We start from the raw sequence: 19,502 nt of genomic DNA, 5'->3' as shown, positions 1-19,502 counted from the left end.
GTTTTTTTGTGAAAAATACCAAAATGTCGTAAAAAAATGGAAAATTTTGCGATTTGCAAAATGTTAAATTTTCTGCTTGTGAGACAAATAATCTTACCACTCAAATTAGTGAATAACTAACATAGACCATATGTCTACTTTATGTTGCCATCATTATTTCAACCTCATTTTCATTTTTTTGGACACTAGGAGGCTTAAAATATGAATAGCAAATTCTCAAATTTTCAAGAAAATTTCAAACTCTGATTTTTTTAGGGACCAGGTCAGTTATGATGTGACTTTGAGTGACTTGTATGTGAGACACCCCCATAAATGATGCCATTTCAAAAACTGCACCCCTCACAGTATTCAAAACAGCATTTTGGAAGTTTGTTAACCCTTTAGGTGTTTCACAGGAATTAAAAGAAAGTGTAGGTGAAATTTCAAAATTTCATTTTTTTTGCAGATTTGCAATTTTAATACATTTTTCTAAGGAACACAGTAGATTTTACTAGAGAAATGTGACTAAAAATTGATTCCCCCAATTCTTTGGTTTTCATAAATATCCTATATGTGGCCCTAGTGTGCACGGTGACCAAACCACAGGCTTCATAATAGAAGGAGCACCTACTTGATTTTGGAGCCTCCTTTTTATGAGATTATTTTTTAGGCACCATGTAGGTTTCTAGGCACCATAAGATGCTAAAAGTTAGGTACCCCCCCACAAGTGACCCCATTTTGCAAACTACACCCTTCAGGGAATTCATCTAGGGGTATAGTGTACATTTCAAACCCCCAGGGGTTTCACCAATTGTGGTACAACTGGGCAGTGAAAATGAAAAAAATAAATTTTTCATTTTCACAGCTCAGTTGTATCAAAATTGGTGAAACCCCGGGGGGTTTGAAATGTACACTATACCCCTTGATGAATTCCCTGAAGGGTGTAGTTTGCAAAAATGGGGTCACTTGTGGGGGGGTTCCACTGTATGGGTGTTTCGGGGGTCATTCAACCAGAATCTGTGCTGCAAAATCCAAAAATCACTCCTTCCCTTCTGAGTCCTGCCATGCACCCAACTGGTATTTTTTGGTCACACATGAGGCATTGCCGTACTCGGGAGAAATTGGGGCACAGATTTTGGGGTGCTTTGTCTCCTTCATTCCTTGTGAAAATGAAAAATTTTGAGCCAGATCTGCATTTTTGTGTAAAAAAATGTAATTTTTTACAGAAAAATGCAGTTCTGGCTCAAAATTTTTTATTTTCACAAGGAATGAAGGAGACAAAGCACCCCAAAATCTGTGCCCCAATTTCTCCCGAGTACGGCAATGCCTCACGTGTGACCAAAAAATACCAGTTGGGTGCATGGCAGGACTCAGAAGGGAAGGAGTGATTTTTGGTGGTGGAATGAATGGTGGGTGCTATGTCGCATTAGCAAGACCCCCGAAGCACCAATACAGTGGAACCCCCCCACAAGTGACCCCATTTTAGTCACCAGCTTTGGGAGGGGGGCTGGCGCTGCGGCTGGCGGGGGGGGTGGGAGGGGTGCTGGTGCTGCGGCAGCCGGGTGGGTGGGAGGGAGGGGGGCTGCCGGGTGGGAGGGGGGGGGGGGGCTGGCGATCGGTGGTAATCGGTGCGGTATATACACACACACACACACACACACACACACACACACACACACACACACACACACACACACACACATATATATATATATATATATATATATGTGTGTATATATATATATATATATATACAAATATATATACACACACATATATATATATATATATATATATATGTGTGTGTGTATATATATATATATATATATATATATATAAATATATTTTTTCAGTGCATACTGTACATTTTTTAACTTTTTCTGCAGCTTGATGATGCTGCTGCTGCTGCTGCTGCGGGGGGGAGGGGGGAGGAGGGCAGCGCTGCGTGCGCTCCAGACGCTCCGGGGGAGCTGCTGCTGCTGCCGGGTGAGTGCCCGGTGGGGTCGAGGGGGGGCTGCACATCGATGGTGATCGGTGCTGTACTTGACAGCACCGATCACCAGTGAATCCCTGTGTTACCGAGCGGCTTAGCCGCCGGTAACACAGGAAACGCTGTGAATGGCTGTTCAGATTTGAACAGCCAATCACAGCGATCGCCGACCGGGGGGGCACCCCTGCCCCCCCTGGGCGGCGAGGGGGGATGTCTGCTGTCAGGGACAGCAGACATCACCTAACTGTCACTGCGTCTCTAGACGCAGTGACAGTTAGAAGTCATGACGTATATATACGTCATGTGTCGGGAAGTACTTCCCGACCATGACGTATATATACGTCAAATGTCGTGAAGGGGTTAACAACTTCTAATATCCTTAACTTACAATAAGGAAGTATAGCATACTGTATGTATAAGTACAAAAGGAAGTGACAGATTTAATAACGCATTACAATTGATAAATGCTTCTCCAACGCCATCCAGAAAGTTCTGTTCATTTTTTAGCCTATGGTCTGGTTATTAATCAAAGAATTCTAGAAATTAAATGAGAAACAGGAGTGGATTTAGATGTGGAAGACTAGTGTGACTTATCCAGTAAATCCCCCATTGGTCAGTGCTCATCCCAGGACTTTTACTGGTGACAAATGTGATGTAAATGGGACAACATCACAGAAGTATGACACAATACATTATCTAGAACTAGGATGTCATCTTTACAAGGGCATAATAGTACAGATCAAATGATAATATACATAAGAGAATTTTGTGGTAAATAATCCTAATTGCTAATGACACAGCGTCAGAAAACTAACAAGCAGCCAGATGACAAGGCAGCTCCTGCAGACGCTGTAATGATACTGCTGGCAATCCCTCAATACCGTCTAAATCAGCATAAGTAACATATTGGGCCCCAAGCAACCTGCTGTGTCACCACCATGCACTCAGTGTGGAACTTCAGCATTTATGTCATTGCTGTGTACATTCTATATTATTTAAAGCATGTTATGTTACGGTTATCATATTCTTAATTCTTTATGTTTTCAGTTCTGATCAAATAGAAGTACTGTAATTGCTTTAAAGGTTTTCTTGTGCCTTCTAATCTCTATAGGCCAGAGTTTCCTAACCAATCTTAGCACACTAATGAAAACTGACCTTTAAAAAAAATAGGTACTTGTGTATTATCACGACGCCCAGCTACACTACGTTTTCAATGTAGACTAAGCTACGTGATAATACAGGAGGCAGCACTGGGAGCAGGGTGGTGTGGTTTATACTTACCCTCCTCGGGGCGGCGATCCCTAAGACTCCCCGGCGGCAGCAACGGTCACTCCCCGGCGGCAGCATTCAGTCCCCCTCCTCTGGACTCACGACGGACGCTGTACGTAATTGCTCCCCCAGTGGCATTATGCTAATTGCGTACAGCGTCCGTGGTTAATGCCGGAGCAGGGGGACTGAATGCGACTAACGTGGAGTCACCGTGGATCTCAGCGTGAGTCAGCGGGGATCGACGTGGTGCCCGGGCCGGAGGAGGGTAAGTATAGACCAGCCATTTCACCCCAGTAGATAAGGCACACTTTTTCTTCAAACTAATTGGTTTTGACAGGTCCACGCCCCTTTTATACAGTTTGTCCACGCCCCCATTTATCCGCGTTTGATATGAAAGTGGTATAAATAATATTAACCCCCGTATTAAAATATAATTGGTTTGATACTGTAACTTCATACACGGATATTGGCTATGTGAAATAACACATATATAAAGTACGCTTAATGATATCTTAACCAGCTGGAAGAATTTCTAAACATAATGCTAAAAAAGTTGTTAGAAAAATATGGTATACAACAGATATATAATTCGTAGAAATGTAGATCTTGTTTTATATCAAATTTGATTTGTGTAGGATGTCGCGCAACGCCGATCATCAAAACAGCCGGCTGAAAGCCAGTTATTATAACGTATTAAAGCCGGGGAGTTTTTGCGGCTTTGATAAATATTATAAAGCTTTGAAAAATAAATTTAAAAGATCCGATGTGAGAAAATGGTTACAAGAGCAAGACGCGTACACATTGCACAAACCGGCTAGAAAAAACTATAAAAGGAATATGATATGCGTATCGGATATAAATCAACAGTGGCAATGTGATTTGGTATCACTCATAGATCTGGCAAAGCACAACGACGGCGTAAAATATATACTAACCGTCATCGATATATTCAGTAAGAGGGCCTGGGCTGAAAGTCTGACTGCTAAGAGCGCGACGACTGTCGCTAAGGCTTTTGAAAAATGATTCCAACAGGGGGACGTACCGCGGAAACTACAAACCGATAATGGTAAAGAGTTTCTAAACAAAGTCCTAAAAAAGTTGTTAGAAAAATACGGTATACAACATTTCACAACCAATAATGATGTGAAAGCCGCCGTTATAGAACGCTTCAATAGGACTTTAAAAACACGAATGTGGCGATATTTCACGGCGAATAATACATACCGATATATAGACGTTTTACAAGCGTTCATTACCAGTTATAATAACACATACCATAGAACGATTAAGCGGGCGCCGAATGAGGTGGATGGCTCTAATGCGCTGGATGTCTTCAAGACGATATATGGCGATTACTTTAGAAGTAAGAAAACAAAGGCTTGTTTAGCGGTCGGGGACCACGTTCGTATCTCAAAATATAAGGATATATTTCAGAAAGGTTACGAACAGAGTTTTTCTGAGGAAATATTTGTAATACGCGGCGTGAACACTAAAGGACTTAAGCCGCTTTACACGTTGGAGGATCTCTACGGGGAGGCTATAACGGGTAGTTTTTACCCCGAAGAACTTCAAAGTATACCGAAAAACTACAATAGGATTTACAAAGTGGAGAAGATTTTAAAAAATAAGACGGTTAGAGGGAGGAAACACGTATTAGTCAAGTGGCGTGGATACCCCACAAAATTTAACAGTTGGGTCGCTGCATCGGAGATAAAAGATATATAAACAAAGAGGAAGATGGATTTATGTTGTTAAGAAGCGGGGTTCTAAATAGCTATAACCGCGCATCCTATAGTCATTCATTACCACTTCTAACAGCTGTGAACATGTCGACCAGGATAAGGCGTAATTGGGCCCTTTTAAAAACCCTCATTAAAGCCAAACCGGCCCAAAGAAACGCTATATTATCCAACGCTTCAAACGATTTGGTGACCGCCATATGTGAGATTGCTCTCAATATGCTTAAAGGTAAAATACCCCTGTCACAGCGCCAGTTGAACTACCTTAAAAAGAAGAGGTCCCTTATAAAATCGCTTTGTAATAAGAAATGCGCCATTGGGAAAAAGAAGAGGTTGGTGAAACAGTCGGGTGGGTTTATCGGATCGTTGCTAGGATTTGCTATTCTATTAATTACCGGACTACTGTCTAATCGGTGATGGAATACGCTGAGAAAATGTATCTGGTCCCCCAGCAACAGATAGACCGTTTAAACAACAAACCAACCAGCGATGATATACGCAAAACAGCCACGCAAAGCCTAGATGCTGAGATCATAAGTATACTACATAATAATGCTTTATCAGAGTATGAAAAGGCAAAACGCTACACAGCTGTGTTACAGAGATACCTGGTGTTGAGTAAACAAACTGATAGAGAAATGTCAACTTTAACGCTTTTATCACCCGGTGCAAATGCTGTTGAGGATACAACTAACCCTACACAAGACGATGCTACCGACGCTGTTTACCACGATGTCTTGAACAGTGTTAATGCGCGGTATAAAAAGAACTGTGAAATACTAATGAGTAAAATGGTTCGCTCTAAAGACATTGCGAATTGGGACCGCAAGGGTGTGTTTATGTATAAAGGCGTCACAGTGCCAGGATCCAATGTGTTAGACTTGATAAGGGGTATCACGCAAAATCACAGCGTGACGAGTCATAAAATGCCTAACGGCTGGATTGAATTTATGCGCGCTATGGCTGAGTTGAATATCCCATCCACTGTAGTTGGTAATGCATCAAACAGATTACAGTTAGATCGCTTAAAAGCTGAAATCTACGATGATGAAATTGGCAATGTAAATATAGCCTCCCCAATACACAACATTAAAAAAAGTCGTATAAATGTTTTAAATTCCCCCGGGTTAACAACGCCACACGGATACTTACTACCGAGTAAAAGATCCGTAAATCTGTTTCAGGATTCGCAGTGGTTGAACCTTTAACATATAACTAATTTATAATGTTTTTATACAATGTATTTTTGTGTGTTTAATTTGTACGATGACGTTTAATTTGTATTGTATCATGTATTTAGTGTATTGTTTTAACTGTAAAGTTTATCGTGTTATTCGTGATTATTTTGCTGTAAATACATTTTGTCTGTACCAATAAAATATGATTATGATTTATAAAATGCTGTTTTGTTCTTTGATTCTAACCAGATTGTCTGCAAAAATATGCAATCACACGATATAAAGTTCAATAAGCAAGATTTTTTAATAGAAAGTAACCATAAGCAATGTACATACAGCATTTCAATCACAACATTAGTTACAAGTTACACAAGCAATTTTGTATTACACATTATTTTTATCAAACACATGTTGGTTACTGGTGACACAGGACTGTATACAGTTACCCGTATATCGACTCAAACAATGACTTCTAGGGAGACGTCTTACAAATAAAGTCGTATAAATGTTTTAAATTCCCCCGGGTTAACAACGCCACACGGATACTTACTACCGAGGAAAAGATCCGTAAATCTGTTTCAGGATTCGCAGTGGTTGAACCTTTAACATATAACTAATTTATAATGTTTTTATACAATGTATTTTTGTGTGTTTAATTTGTACGATGACGTTTAATTTGTATTGTATCATGTATTTAGTGTATTGTTTTAACTGTAAAGTTTATCGTGTTATTCGTGATTATTTTGCTGTAAATACATTTTGTCTGTACCAATAAAATATGATTATGATTTATAAAATGCTGTTTTGTTCTTTGATTCTAACCAGATTGTCTGCAAAAATATGCAATCACACGATATAAAGTTCAATAAGCAAGATTTTTTAATAGAAAGTAACCATAAGCAATGTACATACAGCATTTCAATCACAACATTAGTTACAAGTTACACAAGCAATTTTGTATTACACATTATTTTTATCAAACACATGTTGGTTACTGGTGACACAGGACTGTATACAGTTACCCGTATATCGACTCAAACAATGACTTCTAGGGAGACGTCTTACAAAGTTTGATACATAGCGATCATTACGTTTTGTATCAAAACTAAAACGGTCCAACACATCTGTATATTTGTAATTTTTACACATGAAAAATATAAAGTATATACAATATTGTCCACAAACGGTACTGTTAAAACCTTGCAACTGCTTATTTTGGTGGTAAATTCTTTTTGAATTTGAGTTTAAAAAATTTATTATGGCCTTTGGGAATAGGGGGTTGTCAGGTTCTAAACCGTAAGAGTCCAAAAAGTAACACTCGCGCTGGTTGTTAAAATAAACGGCCAACCAATGCTCCCCCGGTTGGGCGCTGGTGTGTGTGTTGATTACAAACGCGCAGGGGTATTGCGATAGTTTACCGCTCGGAAGCATATCACACGGGTAGGTCCCTTTAAAAAACAGACGCGTCACCGGATTAGCGTACAGTATACAATTTATCTGTAATGTGTTCATATCGCTGATGGGGTGATGAATATTGGTAAATATACGATAAATATAAAAATTATTTATTTCATTTATAGATAATCATACAACACATCGCGCCGCTGGTTGATCTCGATGATATTATCAAATAATGCGTATATTATTATGTTGACTGTCCGGTCTAGTGCTCCTGCAAACCGGAATTCAGCTCGTAGATTTCCGGTTCTGATTAGAGACAGATGCTCCGCGCATTCCTGTTCAGGCGACAGATCAAAAGCAAATAGTGTGTAGCCGTTGAGGTACTCTTCACGGTCAATTAGTATACCCGAATCTGATTTCTGCTTATTTGTGATCTGAATGAGCGACATATACTCGCGAACCGCATTACCGTGTTCAAAGTCTGGTTGAAATGGTTTGGCCGGATGCGGTGTTCCATCCAGGTATAGGGATGCGAAGTTTACATTTTTATGTTCAAACCGTAGAGGGTTTTTGTCATAGGCTCCTGAAAACGCTTCATTATCTACAAAAGCGGCTATAACGGTTTTTGGCACCTGTCCTAAAAACAGATTTTCTAAATTAAATACGCGACTCCCCGTCGGTATGCTATAGATCTTCATGCCCACTCTATCGATCGCATATTTGGCGTTGGTGGTCAGTAAGGCCTGGGCGTGTCCAATCCGGACTGCGGGTGAGACCTGAACCCTTTTCACAAACAGGGACGCTGCAACAATCTGAATTTTAAAGGCCTCCGCTTCAGCAGACATTAAGCAGAAAGCATCTTTGTTTCTGATGAGTTTTATCTTCAAGTCCACGGCGTTCAATATTAGTTTATGTTGATGAAAAAGGTCACAGTGTAGCGGCCCCAATAATTCAACCGTTCGACTTTGTGCCGTTGTTCTTGCCCTTTTTATAAACCCTGTGTTTACACCATCCAGGGTTCTTGTGTTGTGTTCTCCAGCCACATCTTTGTAGAATAATCCAGTTGTGTGTTTTGTGGATAACGCATCTGAGCTATAATTCAGTATGGTCTCTATGTAGGCCCTATAAGCGTAAAGATTATTGGACTGCGATATGAGCCTATCGCCCAAAGTGACATCAACCTGGCTAAATAAAGTTGCTATGGGGTAATTAATAAGAGCGACCTTGGCGTCTTGAGGTATAGCAGTGTTATCAGGCCGTACGATCTTGCAGGTCACGTACAGCAACGTGTTGTTCAGATCGTAGTAGTGTTCCCCGCTGGCCGCTATGTAGAATTCAAGCGGCGCGGTCTCGGATAATGCCGCCAAAGGTTGAACTTCGACGTAGAGGCTTTTCTCTACGCTGGTCTGCGTCGGTGGTACGTCAAAAAGATCAAGTTCAGATTTTGCGCATTCCATGGATTCATTGTGTATGAAAGACATGCTTAAAAAATATCACCGACCCTTCGCTTCGGTTTCCTTTTTTTAATTAAGCCGCGTCTGCTCCGTTTTTTGTTTAAAAGGGGTCTGCACCATGTCGGAAGTCGTATTGCCCGCTTCCGTTTATTTTTAGCCGCCCCTTTCCTGGCATAGATTAAACCTGATCCATCTTGCTTCGCTTGATTTGCGTCGTGTATTTTGCTCACAACCGCCGCTGTGGCTTGTCCGATGACGTCTTTCGCGATGTTGCGTGCTGCATTCTTCACGTAGGGCTTTGCTATCGCCAGCCCTCTTCGGAAAAGCGGTACCGCTTTTCTGAACAGGCTTCGAAAAATTCCACCTAAACCGCACCCGTACATATACGCGCTGCCGTGAAAACCGGGTAATCCATTACCGGCCTGTGTTTTATAATATTGCGCGTAGAGCCCCGGGTCACCATAATTTTTAACGGCCACCATTGTCTTTAATAAAATTCGGATTTGCGGCGTCTGAAATGTAGTTTCACGTTCGCTTTCCCAAACTTGAATGACATGTTTTCGTTCTGATCATTCTTTATCTCTATGGCTATAGTGTCAAAATGCGTCTTGCACAACGGAACATAATCGGGCTTCTCATACCGTATAGTGACCATCTCGTTGTTACGGCCCTTTATTTCAACGGTGCGCAACAACGGAACATAACTATCACCGACCCTCTGATGTTCGATAATATCTGTGTACACGAAGAGCGTATATTGCCCTCCGCTGATGTCGGCGCACGGTTTTAAAAACTTAGTTTTCGGGTATAACCCCAGTATTCTCGACAATTTAGGACCGGCTGAGATGTTGTACATCGCCTTGTTGTCGATGATTATCTCTCGTTCAAGCGGATCGTACAATAGTTTTAAACCATCCAGTTTATGTCGGTCAATTTCAGCGTTGAAAGAAAACAGTAACGCCCCGATGGTTTCATAAAACCCCGGTTTAACGCAAACCCTCGTTACTGTACCGCTCGTCCCATCCCACTTTGTTATTTTCAACACACAATCACGCACATCGATTGTATTCCAGGTGTGTGGGTATTGTATTTCTGTAAGAGCTACTTCCCAATCTCCACTTAAGTCTATAGGCCTTGCTAACTTTGTGGTATAGTCAGAAATCTTATTTTGTGGAAATGTATCGGCTGAGGCGTTACTCGGCAATGTTATGTAGAAGGGTTTGTCATCCATCTTCCTCTTTGTTTATATATCTTTTATCTCCGATGCAGCGACCCAACTGTTAAATTTTGTGGGGTATCCACGCCACTTGACTAATACGTGTTTCCTCCCTCTAACCGTCTTATTTTTTTAAATCTTCTCCACTTTGTAAATCCTATTGTAGTTTTTCGGTATACTTTGAAGTTCTTCGGGGTAAAAACTACCCGTTATAGCCTCCCCGTAGAGATCCTCCAACGTGTAAAGCGGCTTAAGTCCTTTAGTGTTCACGCCGCGTATTACAAATATTTCCTCAGAAAAACTCTGTTCGTAACCTTTCTGAAATATATCCTTATATTTTGAGATACGAACGTGGTCCCCGACCGCTAAACAAGCCTTTGTTTTCTTACTTCTAAAGTAATCGCCATATATCGTCTTGAAGACATCCAGCGCATTAGAGCCATCCACCTCATTCGGCGCCCGCTTAATCGTTCTATGGTATGTGTTATTATAACTGGTAATGAACGCTTGTAAAACGTCTATATATCGGTATGTATTATTCGCCGTGAAATATCGCCACATTCGTGTTTTTAAAGTCCTATTGAAGCGTTCTATAACGGCGGCTTTCACATCATTATTGGTTGTGAAATGTTGTATACCGTATTTTTCTAACAACTTTTTTAGGACTTTGTTTAGAAACTCTTTACCATTATCGGTTTGTAGTTTCCGCGGTACGTCCCCCTGTTGGAATAATTTTTCAAAAGCCTTAGCGACAGTCGTCGCGCTCTTAGCAGTCAGACTTTCAGCCCAGGCCCTCTTACTGAATATATCGATGACGGTTAGTATATATTTTACGCCGTCGTTGTGCTTTGCCAGATCTATGAGTGATACCAAATCACATTGCCACTGTTGATTTATATCCGATACGCATATCATATTCCTTTTATAGTTTTTTCTAGCCGGTTTGTGCAATGTGTACGCGTCTTGCTCTTGTAACCATTTTCTCACATCGGATCTTTTAAATTTATTTTTCAAAGCTTTATAATATTTATCAAAGCCGCAAAAACTCCCCGGCTTTAATACGTTATAATAACTGGCTTTCAGCCGGCTGTTTTGATGATCGGCGTTGCGCGACATCCTACACAAATCAAATTTGATATAAAACAAGATCTACATTTCTACGAATTATATATCTGTTGTATACCATATTTTTCTAACAACTTTTTTAGCATTATGTTTAGAAATTCTTCCAGCTGGTTAAGATATCATTAAGCGTACTTTATATATGTGTTATTTCACATAGCCAATATCCGTGTATGAAGTTACAGTATCAAACCAATTATATTTTAATACGGGGGTTAATATTATTTATACCACTTTCATATCAAACGCGGATAAATGGGGGCGTGGACAAACTGTATAAAAGGGGCGTGGACCTGTCAAAACCAATTAGTTTGAAGAAAAAGTGTGCCTTATCTAGGTGCCTTATCTACTCACCCCCACTATCCACATCATATCCCCACTATCCACGGCATACCCCCAGTATCCACGTCGGCGTGGAGTTGAATTTTATAAAGTGTGGCGAGCGCAGTGAGCCCCACAAGGGGACGCGCTCACCACACTTTATAAAATCAACTCCACGCTGACATGGATACTGGGGGTATGCCGTGGATAATGGGGATATTAAGCATTGTGTATTTTTACGGCTCCAGAGCCACTGACGTAGTTTACATAGCCAGCAGAGTGCTGTATTGGTATTCTGAATACACCACTACGTAAACTACGTAATGGGCGCCCTGATAATACACAAGTACCAAAAAATATACCACCAAGTGTTCAAAATGTCAACATATAGGAGGATTCAATTAACTTGTCCGAAGGGAGTTCATACGGCAAATTGCTGTTGCAACGTCGTGTAAATGCTTACACCAGTACTGGAACTCTCACCATTGCAGCTTGGACTCTGGGGGTTATTCTGGTTGATTTGCAAGTCTGTGCAGCCTTGGGAGTCCACCAAACCCCGCCCAGCATTCTCATGGGAACGCCCATGAAACGTTGGGCATTTCCATATGGTAATGGGGCTTCGCGGCGTCCCATGCCGCTCTCTGCACTCCCCCACCTGTTATGTATGTTGGGTGAGTGCACCCGGCGAACAGAATGTTCGCTGTGGGTACACGCACCCTGCGTATGCACATATGCAGAAATGCGCATGCGCACTAACAAAGCATTGGTCCAAACACAGCCTAGCTGAATAAGGTCCTCTGTCTGACTTATGCGGCTGCAAAAAAATAAACTAATCTGAGATTTACCATAAGTGCAACAAATAACCACACCTAATAGATAACGGTTATTTAAACAACTATTAGTAAATACTAAAGGCAAAAAATGTGCATATATTAAAAATGAATGACAAATTTGGAATAAAAAGCTTAAAAAGGAATACAATTCTCAGTGCTGTGTCACTGCGATGATTGGTGCTGCGATGTTTGGCTTGTAGACCGCAATGGAGCGTTAAGGTTCTGTTGTTTTGACCCTCCAAGCGTCATTTTGCATGTATTGCTGTGAATTGAATTCCCCCCTTAGAATATAAGGATGGGTCTATGTTTACATATTACTGTGTTTTTCTCTAACTTGAGAAATCATTTGGATTTAATAGGCACATGGTCTATGAAGCACCTTCGTTGCAGTTTCTCTACTAAATATTCAAAAACAGTGCAGAATTCTTTTGGATACTGATTCCACACTAACCATGGTCTTCCCATAATACTCAGTGCTTAATGCATTGGCTCAGCGGGATGCCATGTCAGTGGCCTTGTTAGAAGTGACAGCTCCTTCAATGGGGAATCTTATTTACATATATAGATTGCTTCTAGGGAAGAACTTTTAAAACTATCTTTAACCTTGTGTGTAAATAGAAAAGTTTAATCAGATGGTTAAACTAGATCAGCGGTTCTCAAACTGTGGGTCCTGACCCCAAAGTGGGTCCCGACCTTCTTAGCATGGGGTCACGAATCCATGTTTTTTGAGCGAGGGAGAATTGGCGTATGTGCCTCCAAAAGCTGCGAGAATCGAGGCTAATTACAGCGAGTTTGCTGCACTAGCCTCGGCTCTCGCAGTTTAGGGGAATCCTCGCAGTTCTGTGACGGCGAGGATTCCCCCGGAACGTTGCATAGTGCGAGCGGCTGGCGCGGGGGTTAAACTGCGAGGATCACTGGTTTTCTGCGATCCTCACAGTTTAACCCCCTCGCCGGCCGCTCGCACCGGCATTGAATACACCCCATTGAGTCTGAAAAGTCTGTTTAATTGTCTGTTATTTTACACTCCTCACATTACTCTGTGCCTCCACAATGCTGCCATGTATGTGCTGTCTGCTGACTACACATGTGGTCATAATAATTTGGCCACTCAGTGTATACATGTATCACCATTGCTTTGCACGTAGGGCCCATTACAAACTTTTGTTATGGGGGTCTACAAATAATGAAGGTATCAGTACTGCTTCTCCACTATATTGACAAATATACATTTACCCCATAGTGTAGGAGCCCTGATTTTCCCAAACTGTTATTAAAGTGCAGGTTTTAAAGATATGTTTAGGCTTACCATTTCATCTTAAAACCAGGACACTTATGAATTGTACAGGTTCTGTGGCTGGTTGACATCAAGCCTGCATTTCACCTGACTTTAATCAGCCATACAACTGTGACATTCTTGAGTGTCCTAATTTTTGAGTGTCCTAATTTAAACGGATTGTATGTTAAACCTTTATATGCTCGAGTTGAATTTATGGCTGTACTAATTAAGTCACGTGTGCTCAAGCATTGATATCCTTAACACCTGGACTGTAATGGTAGAGTAATGCCCTGTACACACTAAGTTATTGGGTACCGCCGATAATGTTAACGATATCAGTGGTGCCTCGAAACATTTGATCCACAGGTTAAACACTGAATGATATTGTTAATGATAACGTTCAATGAGTGACTCCCACTGGACATGCAGTCACGGACAATATCGGCAGATTTCATTGCATGTTCAGATGATAGGAGTTATCTGTGGGAGCATGCATCAATAACTAGCTATATAGTGGGTATGCACTGAGCGATATGCACAATGATATTGTTAATGATATTATTATCGTGCATATCATTAACACAGTTTGAAGAGTGTGCTCCCACCTTGAGGGAAACCCTGGTGTAAGTAGGACCTGCTCACTGCTTAACCTGTTCTTTCACTCTTCATCAGGATATCCAGTTGGCTGACAGAAAATGCATAGGTCGATATAAATATGGTAGACAAAAGCAATAGGTGAGGTGGAAATTGTCTGTCGATACAAGAAAAAAAGGTTGACACGTGCTTTATCATGTTGTGGAGTTGTACCATCCACGTGGACTGCCATTAGGAACAATAAAGTGTGCCGAGTGCAGTGGTAGTGGAGCGGGATACCTGGCCCGAAGCATGGCGAGTGAAGGGGGCTGTAATTGGGGGTGCATGTGCTCAGGTGCGACATTGACACAAAAACTTGAAACACTCATGTCAACCTTTTTACTTGTATTGACCTTTTTCTAGTGTCGACCTAGACATTGTAATACCCCTTTCAGACAGAAAAAAAGACCCGGTAATTTCCCTGCTCCTGTCGTGTCGACACGGGTTTTTCTTCTGTCTGAAAGGGTCAACACGGGTCTAAAGTTCCGGGACTTCGACCCAGTAATTTACCTGGGTTTTTCCCGTGTCAGACACGTGTCTGCGGCTGTGTGAAAGGTCCCGACCCGTGTTTTTCTCCCGACTATTGAAAAATCATGTTCATTGGCTGTGCAGCATGGTGCTGCGTGATTGGCTGATCTTTACAGCTTCCCTGATTGGCTGAGCGCACGTGGCAGAGGACATGGCGCACTGGAAAGATGAGGAGATCCGTGAGCTGCTCAGTGTCAGAGGGGAGGAAGAAATCCGCAAACAGATTACTGGCACAGTGAAGGACGCTGTAGTCTACACCAATATTGCCAAGGTCCTCACTTCAAGGGGCATTGTGCGCACCCAGCAGCAGGTGGTCAACAAACTAAAAGCTCTGCGCAGGTATTACAACAAAGTTTGTGACAACAACAGGAGGAAAAGTGGTGCTGGGAGGATGGAATGGGTTTACTTCGACCAATGTAACGAGGTCTTTGGCAATTCTGCCCTGGTGAACCCTGTTGCCATATCATCATCCAGTGCAGCTTCATCACGGAGCATAACTCCAGAATGCAGCCCATCTTGCCCACCTATAATGGAGTTGGAAGACAGCATAGACAACAGCATCCCTGATCCTATTGCTGCCATGGAGGACACAATTGATCCAATAGAGGCTGAGGTTGACGACAGTGGAGCCAGCACCATTACCCCATCTGGGACACCCGCTCCTGCACAGACTGAGACCCCAACGTTGCGTCGTAACAGTAAGTTTTTCAAGTATTGTTTGTGTATCTATTTTAATAGATGTACAGGGGGCTATAGGTATCAGCAGGCCTTTAATGCCCCACATGCTAGTACCTGTGGTTCTCCCAAGTATCAGCATGTGTTGCAGGCTTGCTGGGACCTGTAGTCCCACAGTAACACAGGTAACAACCACGCACCCACTACTACAGCACACATGTGGTGTGCCCTGGAGAGGGGTATTGTGGGAACCAGTAGTAGTAGTGTATATATATATATATATATATATATATATATACTGGCATGGCGCTATTGGATTGTAATGATTTTTCCTTTTTTTTAGTATTTGATGTACCTGCAAGGAAGAAAAAACCGTCAAAGATGGAGCTTGCTACGCGCTCAATGTCAAGAATCCTGGTAGATCATCTCCGAGAGTCCGATCTTGAATTTCAAACTCAAGAGGATGCCCGACTACAGCGCTTCTTTGACAACGAGAGACAGTTGCAAGATTCCTTTCTCACACAGTTGGTGGGTCTGCACGAACGCATAGCGCGTGAAAATCGTGATGCACAGATGACCTTCCTTTCCAATATGGTGTCTACATTACAGAATCCGCACCCTTACAAGCTGTGTAGTCCGTACGCTGAGGGTGATTATTGTAATCCACCACACAGAGGCCATACATTTATGCCTTCAAATTCAAGCCAAACTACTGTGCAGGGCCAAGGGCGTAGTTATACTGAAAACATGGGCAATAATTTTTCACATGCCACACAGCCAAGTAGGCCACATGCCAATACCAGTCCACAGGAGACAGTGCATGATACTGTCAATGGCACAGGATGTAGTAGGCAATATGGCAATGTGAAAAATTATGCTGATGATTCAGTGAATGCTAGTAATCATAACACTCCTGTTAGCACTGTAATCAGCACTGCCTACAGGCATTTGTAGTAATGTTGCTATATGGTTGTTCTATTTCTATTTTTTCTGGCCTCGTTCAATTTTTCTTGGTTAAAAAGTGGCACTTACAAGGGCCTTTAAATGCTGTGTTCCATTTTGATGCACACAGTAGAGTATTATGGTTCTTTAGTTTATGAGCCTCAAAAAAGCTCATTTGGTTCTTCAGTTTGGAGCTGAATCAAAGTTCTCAAACTTTTTTTTATTTAAATGTGTACAAATAGAGTATACTCTAGATATGTGGCTGAACATAATCTATAATGTGTACACAGTGTGCCTTCTTTATCTTTAAGGCAATAAAAAAATTCCCTGTTTGGGGCTTATATTTATATATTTATATTTTTTTTGGGTGTACTAAGGGCTATTTCACACACTCCGACTCCTGTCGGATGGCGAAACCCCGCACGGCCAGGAAGCCGTGACACACACCGTAGTTAATAATGGGCACAGATGTGACCATTCACCCAGCCCGCCTGGTTTCAGCCGGATCCCATCATTGTAAACTGCTGTGTGCGGCACAGATTCCTGGCCGTGCGGGTTTTCACTGCCCGGCAGGAGCCAGAGTGTTTAGAATTGCCCTACAGCACAGGTCTTCAACCTGTGGCCCTCCAGATGTTGTGAAACTACATGTCCCACCATGCATTGCCACATTTTTTCCTATAGTTGGATGGCAAAAAAACTCAGGGCATGCGGGGACATGTAGTTCCACAACATCTGAAGGGCCACAGGTTGAAGACCTGTGCCCTACAGGTACCAAAAATTGCAAATACAAGTGTTTATCTATATATACAGTGCCGGATGAAAATGTGTGGCTGCTGGACAGTCGGACTAGGTGTGTGTCTCCCCTATACTATACCAGCTTGGATGGCAGCACAACCTATTCACCCACCACTGATAGTATACCTATGCTAAATACATATTGTACCTCGTGTTGCAATAGTTCAATGTCGTTTCAGTGTTGTAAGGATATTTATGACCACTAAAGATTTATATTTGAAAACATTTTATATTTAAAGTGAACTGCATAAAACACATTTTGTGAAAAATAAAACCAGTTCTTTCAAACATACAACCAATGTGTCCTTGTTTTTCTACTGTGTCATAGTATTTAGGTTAATAGTGAGGGTGTTCTGCAACTTGTCAGCCATGTTTAATGCAATCCAGTGAGCAGACACCTCCCACTTTTGATGACCTCATCTCTGTGTGCCTTTAAAACTGTCCTTTTCTTATGACACACAGAGTTTTGCAGGAAAAATCCGGCTTCTGTGTGAAAGGGGTCGACACGGGAAATACCCGGGTTTTTGCTCCTGTGTGAAAGGGGGTCAGCCCCTTGCTGCCTAGTTGTACCCGGGTTTTTGTATCCGGGAAATACCTGGGTTTTTGGGATTTTTCTGTGTGAAAGGGGTATAAGTGAGGTATACCAAATCCCTGCAGTTATGTGGGCAACCACAGCAGTGATGGGTCCCTCCTGTGAGTTCCAATTCGCAGTGGATAGAAACTATGTTCCTGTTTCAGAGATGGGCACAGTGTGTACAACTACAATGTAATGTGCCCTGACTGTATTCTGTACATTATAGGGTGATAACTGATCCCGCAGGTGCGCTGAAATAAAGAGGGCTTTTTTAGATTAAAAAAAAGGGCAGGATGTAGTACCCTGCTGAAACAGGCTAGCAGGAACACTTATACACATACCACCAATGTATTATATACACCTCTCATATACCCTTCCTACACATATTCACTTATATACATATATACCCATAGTAAACACGCTGTCCCCCCATCCAATATATTCTGTATTTAAACTCAGTGTATACAATAGCCTCCTAATATACATACACTCCCTATTACACATAGCTCTCAATATATAGTGTGTATATATATATATATATATTAGTGCTGCTGTGATGTGTTTAATATATTTGCTGGATGGTTTCCCAGGGGACCATCCCGGGGTACTGTATTCCATGTTGAATACAGTGGGTGCTCCCTGCAAACTCACAGCCCCTGGACTCCTGTGAAACTAGCCAATGAGAGTCTGGGGGCAGGATTATGAGTGTGTTCATGGAATCTGATCCCTGGGGGAACCATCCAATAGATATATTACAAACATGATCATATATATGCCTATATGTGGTAAGCGGTCTCCCATGACTACACGGTCAATGCTGCAGCCACTGTTGGTGATTATATACACTCCTCCTACACACCTACACACACACACACACACACACACACACACACACACCAATATTTTAATATAAAATGTGTGCCTGTCCCAGCTTACACTGCGAGCACTGGGCACATTACATGAGACATACACGTGCATACCACATCATTTGGAGACCAGAGGAATGGGAAATGGCGTGGTAAGTGTAACGGTTTGTGTGGGGGCAGGGGAAGCTGCTGAGCTGATGTTTTTATAATAGCATTTTCTAAAGCACTGTATAATATGAGTGTGCTATATAAGTAACTGTTAATTAGTATGCAGCCTCTTCTAATTGGTGTTAAAAATCATGATGTCGATATGCAATATGCATTTTCTTGTACTGCTAATCATAATTGTGGTTTTGTATTTCTGTAATTAATTGAAATAAGTAGGTCTTATTGTGTTATGGCTGTTACAAAGCTTTCAATTACCTACATTATTTTCCCATTTAAACATCACTTCATATGTTAATAATGAGCTTCCTTTATTGAGGTTTGTACAGTAGTTCCCTTTTAGTGCAATGTTAATTCCTGGGTTTCTTCCCATTGTTGTTACTGGTCCAGCATGCTGCCTACTATACGTACAGATAATACGCTCGACAGCTCTCAGTGACTGAGGCATGCATTTGCTTAAATCCCTGAACAGAAACCAACAGCAACATTCAAATATACCAATCCTTGCAGTTTCCACTAGATGAGTCTCTATAAATTCCTTCCCTC

General features: G+C 41.7%; 2 protein-coding genes across 2 annotated transcripts in view; both read left to right on the top strand.

Annotated features, from left to right (window-relative positions):
* Positions 1-19,502, top strand: part of HCN2 (hyperpolarization activated cyclic nucleotide gated potassium and sodium channel 2) — a 59,695-nt gene that overhangs the window by 25,091 nt on the left and 15,102 nt on the right. The gene's annotated exons all lie outside the window — the stretch shown is intronic.
* LOC146073670 (uncharacterized) lies at positions 14,859-18,557 on the top strand. The gene is made up of 2 exons (XM_083181041.1): positions 14,859-15,637; positions 15,958-18,557. The coding sequence occupies exons 1-2, from the start codon at positions 15,091-15,093 to the stop codon at positions 16,566-16,568; spliced, it is 1,158 nt and encodes a 385-aa protein (XP_083037167.1). The 5' UTR covers positions 14,859-15,090; the 3' UTR covers positions 16,569-18,557.

The sequence above is a fragment of the Crinia signifera genome, chromosome 1 (genome assembly GCF_055691185.1).
Source record: "Crinia signifera chromosome 1, ASM5569118v1, whole genome shotgun sequence".
NCBI lineage: Eukaryota > Metazoa > Chordata > Amphibia > Anura > Myobatrachidae > Crinia > Crinia signifera.
The sequence above is the reverse complement of the archived record's forward strand: the minus strand, read 5'-3'. Positions and strand labels throughout refer to the sequence as shown.